We start from the raw sequence: 25,848 nt of genomic DNA on the forward strand, positions 1-25,848 counted from the left end.
GATGGCATTCCATGTTTCGAATACAAGTTTGTCCTGTTTGGGAAGGTTTTCAATATCACTCCATTTATGATTCTGAGCCAGAATGGCCTTCTGACGGGCAACATCCTCAAGAGTAGCGGTCAAGCATTTGAACTTGGACACCCATATATCTTTGTCGGCTATATCGGCCAGTTCCATCTCAAGATCAGGTTGACTTACACCTGCAAATGCAGTCATATTCAATAGGGATGGATCGATCGCCAGGGGAGTGACAGGGAAGGATAATGTCGTTTTTTCCTCTCTGAACTCACAGAATCGTTTCCCAAACGAACTTTGCATTGTGGTGATTGCAGACTTGAAATATTCCAAATTTATCGTATCATGACTTTGTTTGAACTCTCTCAAAGAGGGAAAGTGAGACAGTGTACCTCTCTGTAAATCTTTGACAAACACTGTCAACTTGCGCTCGAATGCCAAAACCTCCTCCAGCATGTGCAGGGCTGTGCCTCCTTTCCCCTGAAGGGTTGTATTTAGCGTGTTTAGATGTGCTGTCATGTCTACCATAAAATGTAATTTTTCCAGCCACTCTGGCTGTTCCAGCTCAGCAAAGGTGAGCTCTTTGCTGCCCAGGAAGGTTTTTACTTCTTCCAAACATGTGACAAAGCAACGGCAACGTTATTGCCTGTCACCGGGCGGGCAGTGTGGAGCGGAGCGGCGACCTGTCAGCAGCGGCAACGCCAGAGCAGGTGTCACAGTGCGCCTCCTCCCCTCGCTAGCATCCGCCCCGGAGCCGCGGTCAAGGTTCAAAAGAGCCGCATGCGGCTCCGGAGCCGCAGGTTGCCGACCCCTGGGTTAGGTTGTGACCGAGTGTGGAACAGTGACGAGGATATATCACGAATACCGCAGACAAAGATCCCCCGCATAGCCCTAACAGACTGTAGGGGCAAGTGCTGTTAGCGAGTAGCACCTATGAAGGCCGGAACGGCACACGAGGGGGTGGGTGGCCAGCACCACGCCCGGCCGCCTTTGTCTCCCCAGTGGTGATGTTTGCACATCGCAACAGGTACCCATTTAGGGCTGAGTTCACCTAGGAGAGGCCCAGGACCAGTTCAGATATAATCGTCACTGGTGTTGATCACGAGTGAGACTCGCACTCGGATCGCCTGGATTCGTAGCGCAGCGCGCTAATCGCTTCACTGCTTCCCACCATATCACTACAAACACCACCGTATCACAACAAACAAGAGCACACATCTCCACCATGTCACTACAACACCACGCAAGCGCCACACGGGAGGGGAGCCCAGACTCAACAAAGCGTGGCTGCCCACAGGGGGAGTTGAGAGTAGCACTGTGAGTTGCTCTGCCTTGTGATAGGCACCACCAGTCCATCCGCGGTATTCACGAATACAACAAACATTGTTTAAACGTCAAACCGGTCCTTCAGGTTTGAGACATGCGGCGAAAAATGTGACAATGTTTGAAATAAACTGAGGAACGTAAGAAGGCTCAGGTCCATCTCAGAGCACATCCAGTAAGCACTACAAACCTGGCTTTTACTGGTAGGAACCCACTGGTTCCACCAACCCACAGGGGATTATTGTGTCCGTCCGTCCGTCGTGCAGGGAGGGGCTGGGTGGGGAGGGTGGGGCTGGGTGGGGGGTGGGAGGGGCTGGTCACCCCGTGGTGTCCTTATAAAACTCAACGTTTAACCTACTCACGCCGGCTTGTGCCCACCCTCACAGTTGGGCATATTTTCGGAATACACCACGCCGCCGTTGACCCTGGCCATTGACCGAGCAATCCTACCAGCTCCCTCCGCAGGAATGTGTTAACCCAGGTTCCGAGAGCACACCAGGAACTCCACGTGCAGTGAGCTGGAAAGTCCCAGCCCTGTATCCGGCTATGAGCGAGCCTAAATTCGAGGGAAAATGGAAGCTAGACGAATACTTCTAACAGAGTTAGCAGGGCTGTGCAGTGTTGGTATGAAAGGGTTCCCACCTGATATGGCAGTGGCGTCACCTTACATGTTCTCACTGAAGTGCTGAGAACTTCTGAAAATCGGTCACTCACGTAATGACCAATGTTTCCATGCATAGACACACATGCATGCGTCACACCACCGTGTTGGATATGAAGATACTTTTGAAGTGTGAATAATAAAGAGCAATTGACAACGATTGCCATCGCTGCCCCTTGCCTCTGAAAGTACCGTCTCATTACGGAAAACATACTGAATGTGAATCAACGAATGACGATTCCAGCCGTGTTCGATTCACTTTAAGTTGACTTTATTAATACTTATGTATCAATTATAATCACACTAGAACACATTTTTCCTTTATCCCTTTATTTGTTATTTCGGCGGAGTAACTGCATGAAAATATGCAACAAAAAAGATACCCTAAACAATTTCTTAAGCGCAACGACAAAAATAAACACCCGCACTGCATTCAGCACACGTCCCGTACCTCTTGCCAAGCTTGCAAGAGCTTCGGCCAATTGTAATGCCTTAAAACAAGACTATTCTGTGTGAAACGGATGTGTGCATCAGATAAAACATGCTGGAGCACATTCTTTTTTCAACCACCAAAAAAAAGTCTAAGTACAACAACTTCTTCCTCGTTGGACAAAATCGAGACATTGAGATGAAGTTGCTGAACGATGTGCAAATGGCAACAGGTGGTGGGTGTACTGTCCACCGCTTTATCATTCACTTCGTCTTCAGCCATGACCAATCCATTGCTGGATGAAGGCCACCACACTCTCGTGGCAATGTGGGCTGAAGGCAGTGAGCTAATTCCCGAGGGTGAGGGAGTGCAGTACGACATCGTGCTGCCCACAATGTAGCCTTGCAGCCTTGAAACTCCTCGTATGCATGGTGGTCATCTAAGCATTATTCACAAGAGAGGGAGGGACCAAGATCTGTTCCGATGTCACTCGCCACCAATTTTAGCCGTGACCACAAATCACAATTCAGCCCGCAGGGGGGGGTTGCAGCACGGCGTGCGAACCACTGCGCTTACAATCACTGCCCCGCACGTCCGACTGCACCAGCCAGTGTGTATATATATCAACAATAATACACCAAATCGTCATATTGGCAACGTATGCAGAAACTGTAAAATTATTTTTGTCACAAGACATTCGCCTCCACGTAACTACGAAGTGTGCGGCGAGCGTGCCCGTTGCTTGCTGCTCCCAAGCGATGGTTGCGGTGGTTGGTTGCTATGCCCAAGCGGTGGTTGCTTGCTGTGATCAAGCGGTGGTAGGTTGCTGTTCCCAAGAGGTGGTTGGTAGCTGTTCCCATGCGGTGGTTGCTTGCTGTCACCAAGTGGTGGTTGGTTGCTGTGACCATGCGGTGGTTGGTTGCTATGCCCAAGTGGTGGTTGGTTGCTATGCCCATGCAGTGGTTGCTTGCTGTCACCAAGTGGTGGTTGGTTGCTGTTCTCATGCGGTGGTTGGTTGCTGTCACCAAGTGGTGGTTGGTTGCTGTTCCCATGCGGTGGTTGCTTGCTGTGACCAAGAGGTGGTTGGTCGGGCGACGGCAGAAGCACGTTGTAGTGTCGGTCGTCCTCGGTGACGATTGCCACCTCCGGTCGCTCTACCGCGCCCCCCCCACCACGTGCAGGTTCACTCTCCGGGTAGCACACCTGAAATTCCTCCGTGCCAAACATGTACAGCCGAAAGGCACGGATGGTGATGCCCAGAGTGTAGCCCAGGAGGCACATCTCCACCTGCGAACAAGTGTACGCGCACCGCAAAGGCAGGTGTGAACGCAGCGACAAAAGCAAGTGTGAACCCTGGTCCATACGTAGCAATTTTTTGTTAAAGCGATAACATTGGGCTGTTGCCAAACATTGTTGCCCGAGTCAGTCTGTGAAGGCTGATGAACTGCTGTTTCGAATTATATTTCAAGGTAGGGTCTGGCATGGGCCAATCAGTTATGATCATGTATAGCACGCTTGATGCCACACGAGACAACCGTGCAATCGTTTCAGGAGGGGTCACGTAAAGTGACATCGCATCACTTTAAATACCCAACGATTCTCTATTCTCGCAGAGATTCGCCGGTTCAAACAGGTGAACCATTACGCGGGCGTTGCTTTGTGTTGCCCGGTAAGAATCGCGACACGTAGGCCAGGCCAGGCCGAGGATGGAGATGGCTGGACTTGCATCGCCGCAGGCTCAACCTCGTCGCCAGGCGCCCCGCGCTCACGCACGCGGCGCAAGGTTCGTCCATCTCACGCGTCGCATGTGCGCCAACCACAATCTCACCTGTTCCAGGCCGCCGGAGCTGCCCACGTGGTTGAGGTGATTGAGCAGGAAAGAGTGGGGGTTGACCGACGTCTCGCGCGCAAACATGAGCGTGGCAAAGAGCGGCACGTCCTCCCCACGCTGCTGCATTTCAAAGAGGTCCATCGCCTTCCACAGCATGAGCAGCTTCACAGCCTCATAAAGGCGCCACTCAGTCACGCCCAGCTGGTTGAAGAGATCTTTACAACAGTTCTCTGCATCGGCTGGCTCAAATGTGCATGCCTTCAGCCACTGCAGGTCATCATTGTGCACAAACGAAGGGTAATATGAGAAAACACATCAACTGCTTTAATCATATAACGAGCCTAAACTGCTTAATGGAAATGAATTCACACGTGTAAATGTCACTAGCTTGTGTATACTTCAATAATTCGATGTTATTAACAGAAAAAACAAAATATATCTCAACATAGATTTAACAAAAACTCCAAAGATTGTATACAGTGTCAAAGTGAAAGGGATTGTCGTGATCCCTACCTCATTCTTTAGGTTTTGCAAGCAGATAAGCAAGCTCGCCTGGTTGCACCTGCCCTTGACTTCACGATTAGCGAAGGTCCAATTTTCAATGAGCTCTTTATTTCTCCGATATAATACATTTGGAAGCTGAAAAAACAAAACCACACGGCATTCAGACTGGGGTTTTGGATAGACACGAAACGATGTCCACTGCAGGGCACGTGCGCAAGTTTTACCCACCTCGGTTATCTGCACCGTGGAGTCAAATATATGAATTTGTTTACAAAAAGCCTGAAAGAGCGTGGCCCTCAGCCCACAGTAGTTGTCTCCCCTCACTCTCCGTATGTCAAAGTAGCCTTTGCTGGACAGTTCCAGGTACGCCTGCATGGGTGAGAAACATCACGACACTGGGATGTAATTACAGGACTTGTCTGAAAGACTTCAACTAAAACTCATAAATCGGAGAGGAAAATGAGCATGTGCCATCTGCGTCCGTGCGTGCACCTTTTTAATCTTTTTGGTTTTAGCCGTGGACCCTTTCCATTCCTGACACGAATAATCAACCAATTCTCTCCTTTCTCCAATCGGTATTTTGTCTGGGGGATAATTCATGTTAATGTGATTAAAACAACAGTGCATGTTCCAGCATACACCAAGCGACACAATCAATGCACATGTTTGGGTTGCTAGCAGAATATCTCTGCGAGGAAATGTTTCACAGAGACTGCAAACAAATGCCCCTCGGCTTCTTGGGACGCATTGGGATCATTCACAATAAACAGCATAATCATCCTCTCCGATGGGGATGGCGCACCCATCAATGACCCTGCCTCGGAGACAGCGGCACAAGCGGCGCAGCACGGCAATGAGGGATCAGTAGCGGCCCAAGTAATTCACCGATTTAACTTTGTACCAGAATCACTCGGCAGAAGTCAGCTTTGCGTGCATAGATGGGTGGCAGAAATAGTTTAAACCATTATTTACCAACCCTCGTTTTACCATTGTTTTGAAGTACCTCCAACAATACAATAGGTACATTGCTAAAAACAATCCTTCAATTAAACTGGTAATGAGGATGGCAATTACCTATTGTACCTTCACTCCGATACATATCTTCCTCCCTTCAAGAAACGTAAAACACAGCAACATTAAAACAATTAAAAAGCACAACATATTTTAATAAGGCAATACAAAATAATCAACAGGCCATTGTCAACTCACTTCTGGATTAAGGGCTCCCAATGCCACATCGATTATCGGGATTGTTTTACTAAGCTTCATCATGCTGGTCAGTGCAGGGATGGTAAAGGTGGCCCACACCAGTTCATACATCACTTGCTTTGATATTGGCCATAGCTGGGAGCCAAACTCGCCACTCTACACGTTCCAAATAATTTAGTTGGGGATGTTTTAATTGAATCATGTGATTACAAAATAAACAAATAAACTGTTTGGGGATTGTACTTTACAATCAAGTCAATCTCATTACGAATTTCACCATTTGGGCTTTGTCACATCTATATACAATATTCCTTCTGTTGAAAAGGGTAGTCAATATTTTCATGCCTTTGCTGGCTGTGAATTCTCAAAGGGACTCTCATCTCTAATTCCTCATGAACGACAAACTAACCAATCTTATCGCCTCTGCATATTTTATTGGCGTTTGTATTAGACACCCATTACGATGTTATAATTCACTTTATCTTAATTTAGTAGGGGATACTTTATGTATACATTTCGCGTATGTTATCATCATATCATTGTCCCAACAAATTCAAAGACTACCTGAAAATAACAAAGGTTAAAATGTCTTCGATAAGCAAACCCGATGAAATGAATGTCACCACTTTCATGGTAGCCTAATAATGTAATAGATAGCATACTGGCATATCAATGTCATTGACTGTGCATTGAAAGTAGTGGGAAAGGTTGAAAATCAGAAAAAGAGTCATACGCTGAAAAGTTTGCAATAAAAACATGTATACGCATGCTTGAAATTACCGTGAGAGATAGAAAGAGGGACAGATGGGTGAGAAAAATATGCTGCGTGAGACAAAGTGATTGCCAAGTAAAGTCGGAAGCGATGATGACCGGCGGTGGAGCTTAATGACGGAGTGACAGCCAAAGGTGAGGAACGCACTCAAGAGTACGGTAACCACGGAGAAAACAAGAATGAAATCGGCTCTTGTGCAGCTGCTATATAGACGATTACATTGAAGGTTCGTGGGTGATGGCACACATTCATAGTCAGAGACAGAGTTCACAACTCACTGGTGGGAGAGGCTCTGAACCAAACCATAACTCTCGTCTTGGTGGTCGGTGTGAGGCCTGTTTCCCCCGCCCTGCTGCGGCCTGCCAGTGGGGCCTTTCCACTCTTCCGGAAAGTCCTGTCTTTCCCTCTTCTTAAGATAATCTTCCTTGGAATCCAAGTCTTTGTGGCCTTTGGCAGCATTGCCCATGTGGTGGAGTTCACCCTTGCCACCCTTTTTTCCAGTCTCGCCTTCACCGCTGTGGTCAATATGTTTTGTATTAAAATACAATTATATTGTTGGTACCTTATATTTTTTTTTTATATCACCTTGTGCTTATGCACCACTTCCAATGCAATTAATTATAATTGTTGTTGATGGAAAATATTGCTGCTTTTTTTAAATACCTTTAAAAGAAAAGGTGTAATGAGTGAGATTCTGTGATAACAAATTAAAGTTTGGATACACAAATTCAATGAAATGAGAGATGAGCAGGGGGGATACTTTGAGAACAGCATGTACTTGATTACATCAGTAATAATGCGTTCAATGCTGAGCAATGTTTTGCCTCTGTTGATATGTAAACTCTGACTTTAATATAGCCACTTCCGTGACCAGTTACATGCTAATTCCTCACATTTACATCATGCTAATCCCCCAGTTACATGCTAATTTCTGACTTTAACATCCTGCTAATTCTCTCACGTTAACACAGCTTATTCAATGCTAAATTCTTCTGTTGATATGTAAACTCCTTTGTCAAGGCGCTCTTCTCCTCCCACCCAGCTTAAAATACGCTGCCAAGCTGAGCAGTGTTCATTGGAGGGTTGTCTTTCAGCTAGCTCTGTCTTCACCTGAGGACGGCTGCTTGTGTTGTGGCCGAAACGTCACGAGAATTTTATTATGTTTAATTTTTATTATTTCTCTTCTACGTGACTTTACCGAAAGAACCAAGAAGATGAATCCCTGCAGTCACGAAAGCTTTAAATCGAAATGTAATGTTTTGATTGTTATTCCAATGTAATAAGTAGCGCATCTTAAAGAGTGTTAAATCATTTGGGCCTATCATATTAAACAATAAATCACGTTGAATATGCAACATCTCCCGGTTACGGCTCCAAAACACACACAAAGCATCTCAGACGTCCGTCTGCTCAGCGATTGAAATTAAAGAAAGTGAAATTGTTTCTAACAATAACGGTACGAGGGTGTATGTAAGGTGTTTGTTTTTACCTTTGGCGGAATGTTTCGAGATCGTGGCGAAAACCTTTGCTCCCAATGCAGCCAGTTAACGACTGACCCATCTCCGACTCTCCTGCCGCCTCAGCCGAATGCTCAGTGCTCAAGTCGTGTGTGCCTGCGTCTCCTTTCAAATGGCTCTCTTCGGGTGGACTTTCAGAGGCAATATTCTCATTGCTGTTAGCGTAACTCTTGCTCTCAGCGAGTCGGCGCTGCTGTCCCGAGTCTTGGGGGGTAAGGTCGCCCTGTTCCTTTACCGTGCCACAGAGTTTACAGGGAATGCTCAGCCTGCCAGAATGGCTGTTGCCAACAGCTGTGTCACTTAAATCATCAACATCTGACTTGTTGGTGTCAACTTCCGAGCTAGCAAAGTCCTTCCTGGCCCCAACCTTGCCTCCGAGGCTGGAGTTTTCATCAACACTTGCCATTACTTGAGTCACCACCTGCAGCCAAAAGACACACATCAGTGATACTGAACCAAAGTGATTGTAATTTAATCTACTCAGCTCTACCCGTCACCTGTGTCAGACAAGTGAATGGCTCCTTTATTTCAGTAAAATCGCCAACACATCTTTATCCCTCAATGAAGTTAAAAGGTTTGACAGAACTATGAAAATGATTGGACGTATTGAGCAACATGTGTAAAACTGAGCGCATTCAGAAATATATTCACAGACATCAGAGGATATTCGTGAATTTTAGAACGATGACAACGTTCACATTGGCACCATAGCCACGACTACAACTCCACCTCACCCGTGAACACAAAGCTGACCCCAGATGTTTGTTCACTACAGCACTCACGCACCCTTACACAGGAATAACATGTGTTCACTACAGCACTCACGCACCCTTACACACGAATAACATGTGTTCACTAAAGCACTCACTCACCCTTACACACGAATAACATGTGTTCACTACAGCACTCACTCACCCTTACACACGAATAACATGTGTTGACTACGGCACTCACCCTTACACACGAATAACATGTGTTCACTACAGCACTCACTCACTCACCATTACACACGAATAGCATGTGTTCACTACAGCAATCGCCCCCTATTACCTATGATCACGACAGCACTCAGCCCTATTACCTGTGATCACTACAACACTCAGCCCTATTACGTGTGATACTACAGCACTCATCCCTATTACCTGTGATCACGAAAACACTCGCCCTATTACCTGTGATCACGAAAACACTCGCCCTATTACCTGTGATCACTACAACACTCACCATCCCCTATTACCTGTGATCACTACAACACTCAGCCCTATTACCTGTGATCACTACAACACTCAGCCCTATTACCTGTGATACTACAACACTCACCATCCCCTATGACCTGTGATCACAACATCACTCGCCCCTATTACCTGTGATCACTACAACACTCAGCCCTATTACCTGTGATCACTACAACACTCACCATCCCCTATTACCTGTGATCACAACATCACTCGCACCTATTACCTGTGATACTAAAACACTCGCCCCTACTACCTGTGATCACAACATCACTCGCCCCTATTACCTGTGATACTACAACACTCGCCCCTATTACCTGTGATCACAACAGCGGCCTAGTCGGGGACGAGGAAGGAAACTCGCCCTGATGTTCAGGCCCTCGGGGATGAGAATTGTTGAGGGCGACGGAGGGCAAGTGTAGGGAGGGCAGTGCAGAGGAGCGAGGGGGGGGGGGGTCGAGGGCGCAGTTCAGAAGGACAGGGGGGGGGGCAGGCAAGGGCAGCAAGGGCAGCCGCGAGAGCGCGCGGGTGTCGGCCTTGCAGCTCGTAGACGATTCAACGAGGGCGTAGGGTCGGGGGGCAGTGGGTGAGGCACGGATAGGCGACACGAGTGAGGAGGGTGATGGGGCGAGCAGTCGAGGGGGGTAGCGAGGGGGTAGCGATGGGGGCAGCAATGGGGGCAGTGATGGAGGCAGTGATGGGGGCAGCGATGGGGCAGCGTCACTCACCGCCAGGAAATCATCGCGACGACGACGACGCCGCCACCTCCTCCTCCTCCTCTCACCCGGAAGCAGTGGGCGCCAGCGGTCACGTGGCGCGCGTTACGCGGTGACGTCACGGCGGCCCGGCACGAGGGAGGCGTGAATCCGATGAGCTGCGAAGCTCTTTCCTCGTTGAGTTTGTCTCTCCTTCACAGACGTGGGCCACACACACCAACACCACCACTACCACCGTCTTCAGGCGCTCATGCAAAGTGTCATTTGCTTATTTGTCCAGCAAGAAGGCTCGCTGATTCGTTACTAATTTTTTTTTCTTTTATTTTTTTTTTAAATGTCCGGGCAATGAATGACGAGTGGTGTTTATTGTACCACGTGGGAAGGGGGGACCCGGAGGGAAACACTCCATCCCCGTACCGATGGGCACAGATGGAGATGAGTCCACTTTGCTGCACCGCCTTCTCTTGGCGAGCCAGGGGCAAAGGGCACCTCCTCGGCGCCTACGGGAAGGGAGTTTGGCAAGATCTGTGCGTGGTCCACCAACCCCCTCGTTGCCTCCACAGTGCTGGGTTACAGGCCGCGTGCGGCATAGCCAACCCCTGCTTGGCTTGCTAATGAGAGAGAGAGAGAGAAATAATGACTTTCAAATCATGTCCTCGAATGCGCTGCAGCTGCAAAACTCCGCAACCACTTTTCAATATCGCGAGCGAACGCGTTGCCCTCGTTCAAAATCACAAGCGGAACTTCACATTGGTGTTGGACGGCCCAGGATACACTGCCCAATACACACAGCTATATATAAAGGAGCGTAATAGCTCATCGGATTCCTCCAGAATAAATAAATTCATATGATTGATTCTGTTCAGTTGGTCTGCCGGTGCAGACTTTCGATGGCGAAATGGCTTCACAGGACACCATTCATGTCGAATAGAGGAGACCGCATCACGACGCCACTCCTCACGACATCAGAGCCTTTTCCAAGGCTCAACGGGGGGGGGGGGACGACGACGACACACACGCGGCGATCCGTAATCCCCTCCATCCCTCAGCCAGCCCCATCCCCACTCGTCTCCAGCAGCAGCAGCAGTAGTGGAGTAACTCAATGCACACACACCGCTGCCAAAGCCCGCGCCGCTATTCACAACACCCACGACGCCTGCTCTGCCATTGATGTGTTCCATCACCCACGGACCTTCGATGTGACCGTCTGTCTAGCAGCTGCACTAGAGCCGATTTCATTCTTGTTTTCTCCGTGGTTACTGTACTCTCGAGCGCGTTTTTCCACCTTTGGCTGTCACTCCGTCATTGAGCTCCACCGCCGGTCGTCATCGCTTACAACTTTACTTGGCAATCACTTTGTCTCACGCAGAAATTTTTTCTCACCCATCTGTCCCTCTTTCTGTCTCTCACGCTAATTTCAAGCACGCGTACACATGCTTTATTTTTTTTTTATTGCGCACGAATCGACAACGAACACGAGACGTTTTATAACCGGTGACAACATTCATTTACTTCGGGACAGACACGAGCCTTTCAAAGCAGGAACTCTTGGAAGCTTTATTATCGTTTGAAATCTTTAAAAACACACACACGCGCACACGCAAAAAAAAGTTGCGTTGGGGAAAACAACAGCGGTGGAATTTCCGGCAAAAATCGCGCGGAACTCCGGTGTGGTTTTCACACCTGATGACGATTGCTTGTGTTGCAATCGAAACGTCGTGATAATTTTATTGTTGTATTTTTATTATTTTATTATTTCCCTTCCTCGTGACTTTACCGAAAGAACCAAGAATAGGAATCCCTGCAGTCACGAAAGCTTTAATCCGTAAGGATTTTAGCTCGCCACTCGCCAAGGGTGCGGAGACACTGACCCCCTGCGGATTGTTGGTCGGTGAACATCGTCTAGTTCTACAACGCTTCTTTAGCACGCTGCCACGTGGCCACACCTTACGGGGGGCAGAGGTTGTTTTGACCATACTTCGCCGCGCTGGTCACTGCGGGTTGGTGAAGGCGGGGAGCATAGACGAAGGGGGCGGGGGGGGGTGCACGTACAGTACAACAATCAACTGTCCTCTGCTGCCCAGCCTATAACGCCTGTTACACACGCTGTTCGCTCAGCCAAGCACTGTCCAGGCCCCAGCCTGCTTAGCCCTCGGAGATTTGGCAAGATCCGGCCTGTTCCCGGTGAATTGGTGACATTAATTCAATGGAATCTGTATGTTCAGTGTTATACACACACACTAATTTCATGTATTTATTTTCAGAGACTTGCTTACCTTTTCACTACATCGCACGCGTTTAATACATTGTGTATTCGCTGTAACTGTCTGTGAAAAACAGATCTTCATAGCTCATCGGATTCCTCCCGGATAAATGAATATTCTAATTCTGCTGTGATGATTGCAATCCGCGGGGAAGGGCGTTATAAAGGTGAAGCGGGGAGAGCTGTCAACCGCTCGACCGCAGGGGTTACGTCACTAAGCCGGCACCGCTGAAAGCTGTATTCAAATCTGGGGTTCAGTCCCTCGCCTTGTGAATACAGTGCACCGGAGTTTCCACGGTCAAGCGAGTCGATGGACGGACGCCTCATCACAAACGACCGCGCTCAACGAGAAGACGCCGCCCTCCCACCCCCATCCCGTTCGGTGGTTCGCTTGACGTGGTGGCAACAACAATAACAACAACAACAACAAATTCCAACCACGTCGGTGCGACGATAATTCTGTACGGGCGGCGGTGGCAAGTGCAGCGGCCTCCCCCCCCCCGCCCCAATGTGAATGTGTCGGCTACTTGCAGGGGGTGATCGCAGAAGCAGGATTGTGACATCACCTCCTTGAGCGGACCGTCCTACAAACGCAGGCTACAACGCGCTGCTTTGCGAAAGATCCGAACGACCAGCGTCAGTGACATCACGCCGCAAATAAATGTTTTTATTTTTTTTGTTTTATACGATCACAAACCGGTGGACGTGGCCTGCAGGGTGGGTGGGTGGGCGCTCACGCGGGGAGGGGAGAGGTGGTGCAGTCGCTGTCCGCCGGCGTGGGGGTGCTGAATACTCGACCGAGCTGGCCACCACACGCAGCGAACGCGGGTGACTGTCGGGCGAGCCGTCAGAGCCGTGGGCCCAGCGGCAACACCTTCAGCGTTACGCGCTGCAGTCACGACGCCGGTGTTTTGTCAGGTGAGCGAGTCATGATTTCAACAATTTGTTTGCGAACGCCACGGCCACCGTTGTTTGTTGTTGTCGATGTTGAACACAACACGAGGGGTATCGAACATGAGAGCGTGCGGCAAGGGATGCGTGCATGTGCACTCGTGCTGCCTGCGTGCACGCGCGCGCGCGTGTGTGTGTGTGTCTATTATGCTTTAAGCCGTTCGCAAGCCTGCGTGCCAAGACGCTGCTGTTGCTGGGGTCCGGTGCGCTGTGCTTTTGCTCCGGCTAATGGAGCCGCAGCCCGAGCTCGTGATTACCCCCTTACGATAGTGCTGCTGTTGCCCGCGCGGCTCGGCCGTCCATTGCGCAGCACCGAGAAAGGGGCGAGGGGAGGGTGGGTAAGGGGGGGGGGACCCGCCTCGGACGGCCCCTGTGCTGGCCAGCAAGCCCATCGGCTCCCCCTTCTCATCTTGCTCCTCAACGCTCACCCCCCCCCCCCCCGGCTCCTCCGTTCAGGACGCGAGAGGGAGGGAGCGGCCGTGAGTCGGCGAGCGCAGGGAGATGGAGGCTGAAGGATTCTGATTTGGGGCTGGGCGGAGGGAGGCGCAGCCGCGAGGTGAGGGGAAGAGAGGAGGGGACGGACGGGGAGAGCGAAGGGGCTCTTCGCCGGCGCAGGCGGGAGGAGGACTGCGCGGAGAGCACGCACAGAGACGCCCCCGAAGGAGCGCGGCGGTACGTGTGGGGCTGTACGTGTGGGGCTGTACGTGTGGGGCTGTACGTGTGGGGCTGTACGTGTGGGGTTGTACTTGTGGGGTTGTACGTGTGGGGCGGTCGGTGTGGGGTTGTACGTGTGGGGTGGTCGGTGTGGGCGACTCGTGGAGGGAAATGGAGGCTGTGTTTGGCCATCGCGTCGGTTGTCGGAGTGCGTCGGCCGTGTCGGGCTTGTTCTATGATATATACGAACTCGGCTCGCCTTGATGCCTTCGTCTCTCGTTCTCAGTTCCGCCCTCGGGGCAGGGATCTGAATATGTGCTCTGGGGAGTGGGTGGGTGGAGGGTGGCTCATATGCGTAGGGGTCAAATGCATAAGGCCGATGGAAATTAAATCTCGGCGCGAGAGACCCGGCAAGGGAGCCGAGATGATGAATTGCGATGCGTTCCCGCAGAGGACGGCCGCTCGGGCAGCGTGCGCGCCTCCTTTGCGTTTCGCCGTGCGTGCACCCGCCCACGTACGACACGGACATCATCGTCGGACTTCCGTGCGGTTGCCGGATGACGTTTAATTCAATATCGTGCCTCGCAAAGGCATCCATCATGTGCCGTGATGCGTAAGGAGGGGGTTGGGGTCACGGGGCCCCTGCCTCCATTTTGCTGGTCCTCTCTGCGAGTCTCTCTCCTGGCCACGAATGACGCCGCCAAACTCACCTGGGTTCAAGCCCCGCGCGTGGTCGTATCCCGGTTTTTTACCGTGGGACGCTGCTCGTGCCCAACGGTGGCTGAGCGACGCTTATCACGCCGCCGTCCACCATGAGCTGCGACAGATTGCATTTCGCTCCGCCCGCTCTCTCGCTACAGGGGGCAATCTCGTCACGACCGAGCAGCCAAGGAGCACGCCGTTTCGTTTGCTCGGCAGCGTGCGTGCGAGCCGGTGGCGAGCAGGTGCACGTCCCACGATAGTCGCTCGAGAGCGCTTTCAATTAGTGCGCTTTGTTTCCTCGAGGAATGCGGCAGTAATGAGCACGGGCACCTTACGCCCACCGTGCACTCAGGAGCGCTGTAAACACATGCGTGGGTGGGGGCCACACGAATGTAATGGATTCGAACGAAAACACCAGCCTAGAAATAACACAAAAAAACCCCATCTGGCGATCGCCGGTTGCGATGTTTTAACTGCTCTGATGATTTATTATCAACATTGGTTTGATGAGCAGCCTCAATTGGCTGTCAAAACAACACCGGCTTCTGTGCACGCGGCCCCCCAGCACTGCTCAGATTTCAGATTCTGTCTCCAGACGTTTAGTACGCTTTACACTCTCATGTATCTTTACGTAGAAGGTTGGCATAGACGGGGAACTAAATCATGTGTATATGAGACAGGATGAGAGGAGTTGCTGTATATAAGATTGAATTATCTGCTCATTCTTGCAGTGAAACACGGCAATCATGGTGTGATCGTCAGGTTCACTCACTTCACGATATTATACAGCGGCTCAACCCAACACGCCATACCCCGAGGGTACACGCGTTAATTTAAATGCGTGCATCGAGGAAACGGGCGAGGAAGTGATTGGTGTAGGATTTCATTCGGCTGATGCTCTGTGTGCCTGGCTAGTGGGAGGGGGAGGGGCAGCGTTTGTCCTGCATCGTGATGGGGTCAGCTGATTGCCTGCCCCTGCGAGAGACGGCACCGTGCGCGCTGTGTCACAAAGCACCGGTGTTCTGACGTCGGATTGCGGTGTAGGCACAGAGCTGTTCGAGGCTGCTGTCGTGTCGTGGTCGTTATGGATTTAATAATGTCCGGTTGGGAGACCGTGAAACGGAATCCCACCCCCATCGCCTTTATTTTTGCGTAGCTCCAGTGGAGAATGACTAACATTGTCCTGCTGCGAGATGGAAAGAATGGGCGATAATGCGAAGATAAGGCGGCACAAGACACACTTGTGACAGGCTTTCACTCAATGTGAGCCAAACAAACAAATAAAGCAATCTGCTTATACAAATACAACTGATTAATGCAGCATGTGTTTTTTTTACCAATAACTCAATACGCTTTCACCAGGACTGTGCCTCTTATGTATTGGTTCCATTAGCATTCATCAGTATTCATCAATAATGGAATTTTAAACTATATTCCCGTGAAATTTCACACTGGGAGCAGTGCTTCGTGCATGAACACGCGGCTGCTGCTGCTGCGTGCGTGCACTTTACCCAAAGTACAAACTAACAAATGTAACACTTGTACTGAGCTCATGCATCCTTTACCCGCCCATTGAACCAACCTTACCGCTGGCAGTGTGTTTAAATATTAAATCCTAAACCGACAAACACAATAATTCTACGCAGTTTTAACGACCCATCCTTCATTCACCCCGTATCACATTGCTCTAAGTAATCCGCAGTGTGAACTGCGGTAAGGTGTGAAGGTTTCACTCCCCGTGTGTTATAATCTCAGACCGGTATTGATTTGATTAAAAGGGGTAAAGATGCGGCCCTGCAATCTACGCGCACGTGCCACTGCTCGTATAAGGGCCACCACAAAGAGGGGGCTCAAGGGAGCCCCTATGGGTGGTATTTGGCCTACTCTTCCATGCTGGCCTCTTCGAAGAGTCTTGAGTATCCACACTTTACTCCATCACGCATCTACGATTATCACGGTTGGCTACGTACGCTGCGAAATAAATTCAGCGTACATACATACAACATACGCCGACCTATCGATCCACCGTCGTGTATCCATTTATACCGCTGGATAGACAGAGGAGAGGGGATTTAAGAAACCTCGTCGCCGTTGCCTTGACTGCCGCGCCGGAAGATCGACTCCGACCGGCGACTAGCGTCGCTAAACGAAATAAAAAATATCTTCTTGGTTCTTTCAGTAAAGTCACGTAGAATGGAAATAATAAATAATAAAAATAAAACATTATAAAATAATTCGGTAAAGTCACGTAGAATGGAAATAATAAAAATAAAACATTATAAAATAATTCGTGAGAATTATTTTATTATGTTTTATTTTTATTATTTATTATTTCCATTCTACGTGACTTTACCGAAAGAACCAAGAAAATATGTTTTATTTCGTTTAATGTTTCTACCTACGTGACTTTACCGAAAGAACCAAAGAGTTAAGGTTCAACGTACACACGTACATGCAATCACGTAACGTGCCCTGTTGTCTCGACAGCCGGGCACACATGCAGGCCAGTCCCGCGACCGTGGCAGGGGCCGAGGCCGGAGCCGGGGTGGTGCGACGCGCCCCGAGGGACGCGCAGGAGACGGTGCGGGCCTCTCTCATCCTCGCCTCCGTCAAGGAACAGGTGCGGGACCCCTCGCGCGCGTTGCGACCCCAGTGGGTGTGCCGACTCGTGAGTCGGAGCGCAACTTGTTGTTGTTGTGTTTGTTGTGGCTAAAGCGCAGCAAGTTGGTACAGTAGGGGGCACAGGTGGTGCATCAGCCAGTCATCTCGGTCATCTCGGTCAGTCGACCCGTGGCACCTGCTGGGTCTCTCCCGTGACCTCCTGCCAGCGGGCGTTCGACACTTCACGTGGCCTCAAGGTGCACTTGGCCTGGCACAAGCGTCGTGGTGATGTCACCGCCACTTAGTGGCGAATGGCGGTTGTTGTTGTTGTTGTTGTGTGCACGGGCGTGGTGCTGGCCACCCACCCCATCGTGTGCGATGCCGGACTTCATAGGTGCTCGCTAAGGCTATACGGGGCATCTTTGTCTTGTTGTGTGTGTGTGTGTGGCGGGTGCAGCCTGTGATTGCGTCTACGTTGTGTGTTTTGTACGGCTTGGGAGCTGCTGCTGTGTGTAGTGTGTGTTGTGTCTTATTAAATGCTGTGTGTAGTGTGTGTTGTGTGTGCACCCTATGTGTGTGTGTGTTGTGTGTTATAAGTGGTATCGTGTACTTTGTGTTTTTGTGTGTGTGCGTTATGTACGGCGTGGGCGCAGCCTGTGTATGTGTGTGTGTTGTGTATGTGCTGTGTACAACTTGTGGGTTGTGCCTTTTGCCGCCTGCGTCTGTCACCGTCTCCCTTCTCATGCCAGCTCATTGAAGGCGACATCACACCGCGCCTGGGCCGTGGTGCATGTCCAATGTGATTATTTGATGATCGTTATTAGCCCCCGACGGAATGAGAGCGCCACACATCAACGATCCATCAGACCATGCAGACGAGCCTCCGAATTGCTTCTAGAGCTCAACCTACCCATGGCATTACATTTATTGCAAAAATATTGGCTTTTGGGTTGTTGTTTTGTTACTCAGTTGCAGGGCACCGGGTGCACGGCTCGAAAAACGCCAAGTTGCCAGCAACAAGCAGCACTGTTAAGAGATGTGATGGATAAGAGCTTCCACTTTTCGGTTTGCGCAAACTCATTCGAGTTTGGGAAAACAGACAATGTAAAGAATGTTCCAAAGTCGATAAGGGCGAGGAAAGAAGCAGAAAGAGAAGTGGTGTGACCAGCAGGGTGGTGAGTGAGTTAAGAGGTGAGTGAGTGAGTTGTTGTTGAGACCTGCAGTGTGGTGAGTGAGTTAAGAGGCGAGTTAGTGAGTTGTTGTTGTTGTGACCAGCAGGGTGGTGAGTGAGTTAAGAGGCGAGTTAGTGAGTTGTTGTTGTTGTGACCTGCAGTGTGGTGAGTGAGTTAAGAGGTGAGTGAGTGAGTGAGTTGTTGAGACCTGCAGTGTGGTGAGTGAGTTAAGAGGTGAGTGAGTGAGTTGTTGTTGTTGTGACCTGCAGTGTGGTGAGTGAGTTAAGAGGTGAGTGAGTGAGTTGTTGTTGTTGTGACCTGCAGTGTGGTGAGTGAGTTAAGAGGTGAGTGAGTGAGTTGTTGTTGTGACCTGCAGGGTGGTGAGTGAGTTAAGAGGTGAGTGAGTTGTTGTTGTTGTGACCTGCAGTGTGGTGAGTGAGTTAAGAGGTGAGTGAGTGAGTTGTTGTTGTGACCTGCAGGGTGGTGAGTGAGTTAAGAGGTGAGTGAGTTGTTGTTGTTGTGACCTGCAGTGTGGTGAGTGAGTTAAGAGGTGAGTGAGTGAGTTGTTGTTGTTGTTGTGACATGCAGTGTGGTGAGTGAGTTAAGAGGTGAGTGAGTTGTTGTTGTTGTGACCTGCAGGGTGGTGAGTGAGTTAAGAGGTGAGTGAGTGAGTTGTTGTTGTGACCTGCAGTGTGGTGAGTGAGTTAAGAGGTGAGTGAGTGAGTTGTTGTTGAGACCTGCAGTGTGGTGAGTGAGTTAAGAGGTGAGTGAGTTGTTGTTGTGACCTGCAGGGTGGTGAGTGAGTTAAGAGGTGAGTGAGTGAGTTGTTGTTGTTGAGACCTGCAGGGTGGTGAGTGAGTTAAGAGGTGAGTGAGTGAGTTGTTGTTATGACCTGCAGTGTGGTGAGTGAGTTAAGTGGTGAGTGAGTGAGTTGTTGTTGTTGAGACCTGCAGGGTGGTGAGTGAGTTAAGAGGTGAGTTAGTGAGTTGTTGTTGTTGTGACCTGCAGTGTGGTGAGTGAGTTAAGAGGTGAGTTCGTGAGTTGTTGTTGTGACCTGCAGTGTGGTGAGTGAGTTAAGAGGTGGGTGAGTGAGTTGTTGTTGTGACCTGCAGGGTGGTGAGTGAGTTAAGAGGTGAGTGAGTTAGTGAGTGAGTTGCTGTGACCTACAGTGTGGTGAGTTAAGAGGTGAGTGAGTGAGTTGCTGTGACCTGCAATGCGATGGTTGAACATTGTGGATGAAACAAAACAGTGAGTTTAGTCGACCGAGTCTCCAACATGGGTGAAGGAACAGCGAGTGAAGTTCACAAGAACAAATTGCAGTAGCGATAGAAGAGTGATAAGGGGTCGACTGACCACCGGTGAGCGAGTGATCGGTGTGAATCACTGGGTGCTGTAACACCAATCAACCGGCTTTACATTGAATGTTCTCAATGGGTGCTGTAACACCAATCAACCGGCTTTACATTGAATGTTCACAATGGGTGCTGTAACACCAATCAACCGGCTTTACATTGAATGTTCACAATGGATGCTGTATCACCAATCAACCGGCTTTACATTGAATGTTCTCAATGGATGCTGTATCACCAATCAACCGGCTTTACATTGAATGTTCACAATGGATGCTGTATCACCAATCAACCGGCTTTACATTGAATGTTCTCAATGGGTGCTGTAACACCAATCAACCGGCTTTACATTGAATGTTCTCAATGGGTGCTGTAACACCAATCAACCGGCTTTACATTGAATGTCCTCAATGGGTGCTGTAACACCAATCAACCGGCTTTACATTGAATGTTCTCAATGGGTGCTGTATCACCAATCAACCGGCTTTACATTGAATGTTCTCAATGGATGCTGTAACACCAATCAACCGGCTTTACATTGAATGTTCTCAATGGGTGCTGTAACACCAATCAACCGGCTTTACATTGAATGTTCACAATGGGTGCTGTAACACCAATCAACCGGCTTTACATTGAATGTTCACAATGGGTGCTGTAACACCAATCAACCGGCTTTACATTGAATGTTCTCAATGGGTGCTGTAACACCAATCAACCGGCTTTACATTGAATGTTCTCAATGGGTGCTGTATCACCAATCAACCGGCTTTACATTGAATGTTCTCAATGGGTGCTGTATCACCAATCAACCGGCTTTACATTGAATGTTCACAATGGATGCTGTATCACCAATCAACCGGCTTTACATTGAATGTTCACAATGGATGCTGTATCACCAATCAACCGGCTTTACATTGAATGTTCACAATGGGTGCTGTATCACCAATCAACCGGCTTTACATTGAATGTTCACAATGGATGCTGTATCACCAATCAACCGGCTTTACATTGAATGTTCACAATGGATGCTGTATCACCAATCAACCGGCTTTACATTGAATGTTCTCAATGGGTGCTGTAACACCAATCAACCGGCTTTACATTGAATGTTCTCAATGGGTGCTGTATCACCAATCAGCCGGCTTTACATTGAATGTTCTCAATGGGTGCTGTAACACCAATCAACCGGCTTTACATTGAATGTTCACAATGGATGCTGTATCACCAATCAACCGGCTTTACATTGAATGTTCACAATGGATGCTGTATCACCAATCAACCGGCTTTACATTGAATGTTCTCAATGGGTGCTGTAACACCAATCAACCGGCTTTACATTGAATGTTCTCAATGGGTGCTGTAACACCAATCAACCGGCTTTACATTGAATGTTCTCAATGGGTGCTGTAACACCAATCAACCGGCTTTACATTGAATGTTCTCAATGGGTGCTGTAACACCAATCAACCGGCTTTACATTGAATGTCCTCAATGGGTGCTGTAACACCAATCAACCGGCTTTACATTGAATGTTCTCAATGGGTGCTGTAACATCAATCAACCGGCTTTACATTGAATGTTCTCAATGGGTGCTGTAACACCAATCAACCGGCTTTACATTGAATGTTCTCAATGGGTACTGTAACACCAATCAACCGGCTTTACATTGAATGTTCTCAATGGGTGCTGTAACACCAATCAACCGGCTTTACATTGAATGTTCTCAATGGGTACTGTAACACCAATCAACCGGCTTTACATTGAATGTTCTCAATGGGTGCTGTAACACCAATCAACCGGCTTTACATTGAATGTTCTCAATGGGTGCTGTAACACCAATCAACCGGCTTTACATTGAATGTTCACAATGGATGCTGTATCACCAATCAACCGGCTTTACATTGAATGTTCTCAATGGGTGCTGTAACACCAATCAACCGGCTTTACATTGAATGTTCACAATGGATGCTGTATCACCAATCAACCGGCTTTACATTGAATGTTCACAATGGATGCTGTAACACCAATCAACCGGCTTTACATTGAATGTTCTCAATGGATGCTGTATCACCAATCAACCGGCTTTACATTGAATGTTCTCAATGGGTGCTGTAACACCAATCAACCGGCTTTACATTGAATGTTCTCAATGGATGCTGTATCACCAATCAACCGGCTTTACATTGAATGTTCACAATGGATGCTGTATCACCAATCAACCGGCTTTACATTGAATGTTCACAATGGATGCTGTATCACCAATCAACCGGCTTTACATTGAATGTTCTCAATGGGTGCTGTAACACCAATCAACCGGCTTTACATTGAATGTTCTCAATGGGTGCTGTAACACCAATCAGCCGGCTTTACATTGAATGTTCACAATGGGTGCTGTAACACCAATCAACCGGCTTTACATTGAATGTTCTCAAGTGCAGCGAGGTGGGAGCTGAGTGCTCCAGCCCAGCTGTGATATCGCCGCAATGTGCGCTTCGTACGGCAGCAGCAGCAGCAGCAATAATTGTTCAGAGTTCAAGACAAAGGCTGTGACACGAAGATAGATGAGTGAAACAGCCATTGCTCGGCACGAGTAATGTAGCCCCCGTTCCATTGTTGTTTGAACGTTTGAATCTCCAACTTGTTCGGCTCTTAGATTAACGAGACCTATCGAGTCACACCGGGCGACCGCGGCCTTAGGGGCCGTCCATAAATGACGTCACGCGATTTTGGACGAATTTTTGACCCCCCCCCTCGTCACAAAAAGTCAGACCCCCCCCCCCACAAATATGACGTCACAAAGCTCGCCCCCCCCCCCCCCAAAAAAAAATATTTCCATTTTTAAAATAAAACATGCTTCAAATCGCTTTAAACTATTGTCATTGTAGTGCGTATTTAATGTGGCGCTGCACTCCGATGTTGTAGGAGTGTTGTTATAACATTTAGTGTTGTTATAACAATTCTATATTTATTTAAAGTCGCGCATTTTGATGTGACGTCACATTTCTCAAACACCCCCCACCCGCTCGTCACACATCGTCACAAATGTCTGACCCCCCCCCCCCCGCCTAAGTGCGTGACGTCATTTATGGACGGCCCCTTAGCTCACGTCTCAGGAAGGCTTCTGGTGCTGCCGTGAGCGCCACGAGTGTTAACGCGGATCGCGAGTCGAGGAGTCGGGTAACAGCTTGTGCACGGTGTTAGTGTACACGCGGACGCATAAGTAAGTCGCGCTAGTGATGGGGACGAAGCATAGCGTGCTGATGTGCCTGAAGAAACACATTTGAATCGGTGTGTTGCTCCCGGCTGCGGCACATGGCTCACAAACGCCGTGGTCGTGAGTGCAAAAATATGCAACAATAACTGAAAAGTGCACGAGGAACCGTGGAGAGACGCGCGCTTGGCATGACACTGGGAGCCAGAGGAGTGCACGGACGAGATAGCATGCACAGGCAAGCACATGAACAGCGGCAGCCAACGAATGGACTATCCGAGAAGGAGCGTCCACCGAGGAGATGGAACGATGGAATGAGTTTCTGTGCCCGAGTTGGAGAGATCTTTGCACCTTATTTTCACCTACGGGTTTCGTAGGTGAATAGAAGTTAAGAAGTTCAACATACGTTTGCCGCTTGCATCATTGCATGGTTAGCAACTCTTGGGCTTCATGTAGAAATCTCACGTCATAACCAATCTCCTCTTATTCTTGGGTTTTTTCGGTAAAGTCACGTAGGTAAAAAAATAAAAATTAATAAAAGTAAAACAAAAATAAAATCACGACGTTTCGGAGGCAACACAAGCTTCCGTCTTCAGGTGGAACCGTCACAGCACGCTCGCTGTATCAAGTAAATTAGAAATTCCAAGAGATCCGACCCCGTATATATACTGGTTGAGGGGGGAGGAGCCAGGACAGGCCCCCTTTGTATTATTATGGTAAGGTTGGTGCGGCTGAGGATACGGCTAGTCTACATAACAAAAGTCCTTTGTTATGTAGACTACGTCGTGATTTTATTTTAATTTTACTTTTATTAATTTTAATTTTTTTACCTACGTGACTTTACCGAAAAAACCCAAGAATAAGAATCCTTGCAGTCACGAAAGCTTCAAATCTAGAATCAATCTCCTCTTCTCACCACCTCTACGTGCACACGCGTACAAGGTCGTGAGACGTGGCCGCAGCTTTGGGGAGGCACTCACCCTGTCGTGGTGGTGGTGACGACGAAGAAGATGGCCTCTCGCACGCAACGGCGGATCGAAGCGTGGATCTCCTTTTGCAAATTGACCGGCGCGAAGGATGAGAGCGCCCGCTCGCCGACGCGGCGTGCGCGTGGCCTCGTTCGCCCGCGTTGTCCGCGAGCCCTGCTCGGAACGTCTGCCGCTGCTGTGGTGAAGCTGCCATCGTTGAGCACTGCCAATCATCAAATGCGTGGGCAGGGTTCCATGCTGGGACCTTCGTCGTGAGCTTGCGGCCGTGGCCACTGGCTCCGAATGATGTGCTGCTCACAACGAGCGAAACGGTAAAACCGCGGCCTGCCGGACTAAGAGTGCTGACTCCCTGGTCTGGATGTCTATAACTGCAATACCTGTCAGTACGAGTCTACAGGACAATTCCGCTCCAATGAGCACTACCGAGGCACTGAGGCAATGCTCATTTCCCATTTACAACTCTGGCCAAGTGGTGACAATTCCACATTCTTATGGCGGTGGGGAATCAGTCAATCCCATGGGATAACCACCGTTGACTTCCCCACCCGTGCTTTGTTGACCCCGGAGGGATGATGGTGTTCCGAGTCAGCCCCGCACCAAAGATTTTGAACCCGCAACCTTCCCAGTGCGGGCCGTTCGCTCTGCCACTGCGCCACGTGGCCGGTGGGCCACTCACTCGACGAGGGTTGCCGCGAGTTCCCGCCACGAGCAGTCTCGTCTGATCCTTCCCCACAGTGCAAGCCGAGCGACGGCAATGTCACTGGCGGAGGCGTCCCTAGGGTACACGGCGACTCGGGGCGACCGGCCCGGGCCCCGCGCTTTGGGGGGGCCGGGTGGGGGATAGGTGGGGAGGAGGACCGCGCGTTTTGACGTCACGGTGGTGTCAGATGTAATTTTTCCACCGCACCTACTGACGTCCCTGGCAATTGGAGTAACGGGCAGTGGGACATAGAGAGAGAAAGAGAGGCTGCAAGGTGTCAGCAGCAATCAATCGCTCGCCGCATTACAAAGGCGCGAAGGGCGACACTCGCGACACGCGAGGTGGCACCTGGCGGAGGAGAGGTGAGCGCTCGCTCAGCTGTGCTGCCGCTCTCTTGATGCAGCGTGCACGCGCCTGGAGCGCAGCGAGATCGGGCACGCCGATGCATGCAGCCGATTTGTCAACATCAACAACAACAAGAACCTTCTTGGTTCTTTCGGTAAAGTCACGTAGAATGGAAATAATAAAAGAATAAAAATAAAACATAATAAAATACAATTCTCACGACGTTTCGGCCACAACGCAGGACGGCTGCTTGCGTTGTGGCCGAAACGTCGTGAGAATTGTATTTTATTATGTTTTATTTTTATTATTTTATGATTTCCCTTCTACGTGACTTTACCGAAAGAACCAAGAAGATGAATCCCTGCTGCAGTCACGAAAGCTTTACATCGAAATCTACTCCACGGAGTTGAGCAGCAGCGTTCCCTCTCGTGCAGTGCGCGCCGTTGGACTGCTGACTTTCTTAAACGGCACCAGGACTAATGTGTACACTCACGCGCCTGATGTCCAGTGAAATCGATCGCTTCTGTCCTCGTCCTGGAGCCCAGGATTCGCGGAGTCTTCCCCCCCGCCGCCAAGCGAACAGGGTGGACGCTGGTGCCAATTAAACAGCGCGGAGCAGCCTCCGGGAACGCAGCATTCGCCTCATTGACCGCAGCTCGTGGTGCTGCAGGGATGACCTCGCATTCTAGATTTGAAGC

The 25,848-nt window shown here is 49.6% G+C and overlaps 1 protein-coding gene across 4 annotated transcripts; it reads right to left on the reverse strand.

Moving 5' to 3' along the window:
• Positions 1-2,253: 2,253 nt before the first annotated feature.
• Positions 2,254-10,316, reverse strand: OTULIN (OTU deubiquitinase with linear linkage specificity). 4 transcript variants are annotated; one of them, XM_078603441.1, is made up of 9 exons: positions 10,226-10,310; positions 8,235-8,683; positions 7,024-7,260; positions 5,839-5,873; positions 5,257-5,348; positions 4,993-5,133; positions 4,774-4,899; positions 4,258-4,527; positions 2,254-3,716 (listed from the first exon to the last, which is right to left on the reverse strand). In XM_078603441.1, exons 2-9 carry the CDS (start codon positions 8,666-8,668, stop codon positions 3,141-3,143), a joined length of 1,911 nt encoding a protein of 636 aa, XP_078459567.1. In that variant the 5' UTR covers positions 8,669-8,683; positions 10,226-10,310; the 3' UTR covers positions 2,254-3,140. The 4 variants fall into 4 exon arrangements, with proteins under 4 accessions (XP_078459567.1, XP_078459652.1, XP_078459813.1 ...); XM_078603526.1 differs by lacking the exon at positions 10,226-10,310 and adding an exon at positions 9,815-9,920; XM_078603687.1 differs by lacking the exon at positions 5,839-5,873 and having other exon boundaries at positions 10,226-10,316.
• Between the last annotated feature and the right edge of the window lie 15,532 nt (positions 10,317-25,848).

Source organism: Lampetra planeri, chromosome 1 (assembly GCF_965212315.1).
Source record: "Lampetra planeri chromosome 1, kcLamPlan1.2.h2, whole genome shotgun sequence".
Lineage (NCBI taxonomy): Eukaryota > Metazoa > Chordata > Hyperoartia > Petromyzontiformes > Petromyzontidae > Lampetra > Lampetra planeri.

Bases quoted from the DNA above. Each gene is read 5' to 3' on its own strand.
- OTULIN (XM_078603441.1), bottom strand. From the start codon at position 8,668: ATGGCAAGTGTTGATGAAAACTCCAGCCTCGGAGGCAAGGTTGGGGCC. The intron at 7,261-8,234 runs GTAAAAACAAAC...TATTGACCACAG, and splicing joins CTCGAAACATTCCGCCAAAG to CGGTGAAGGCGAGACTGGAA. The intron at 5,349-5,838 runs GTAATTGCCATC...ATTATCCCCCAG, and splicing joins TCGGAGTGAAGGTACAATAG to ACAAAATACCGATTGGAGAA.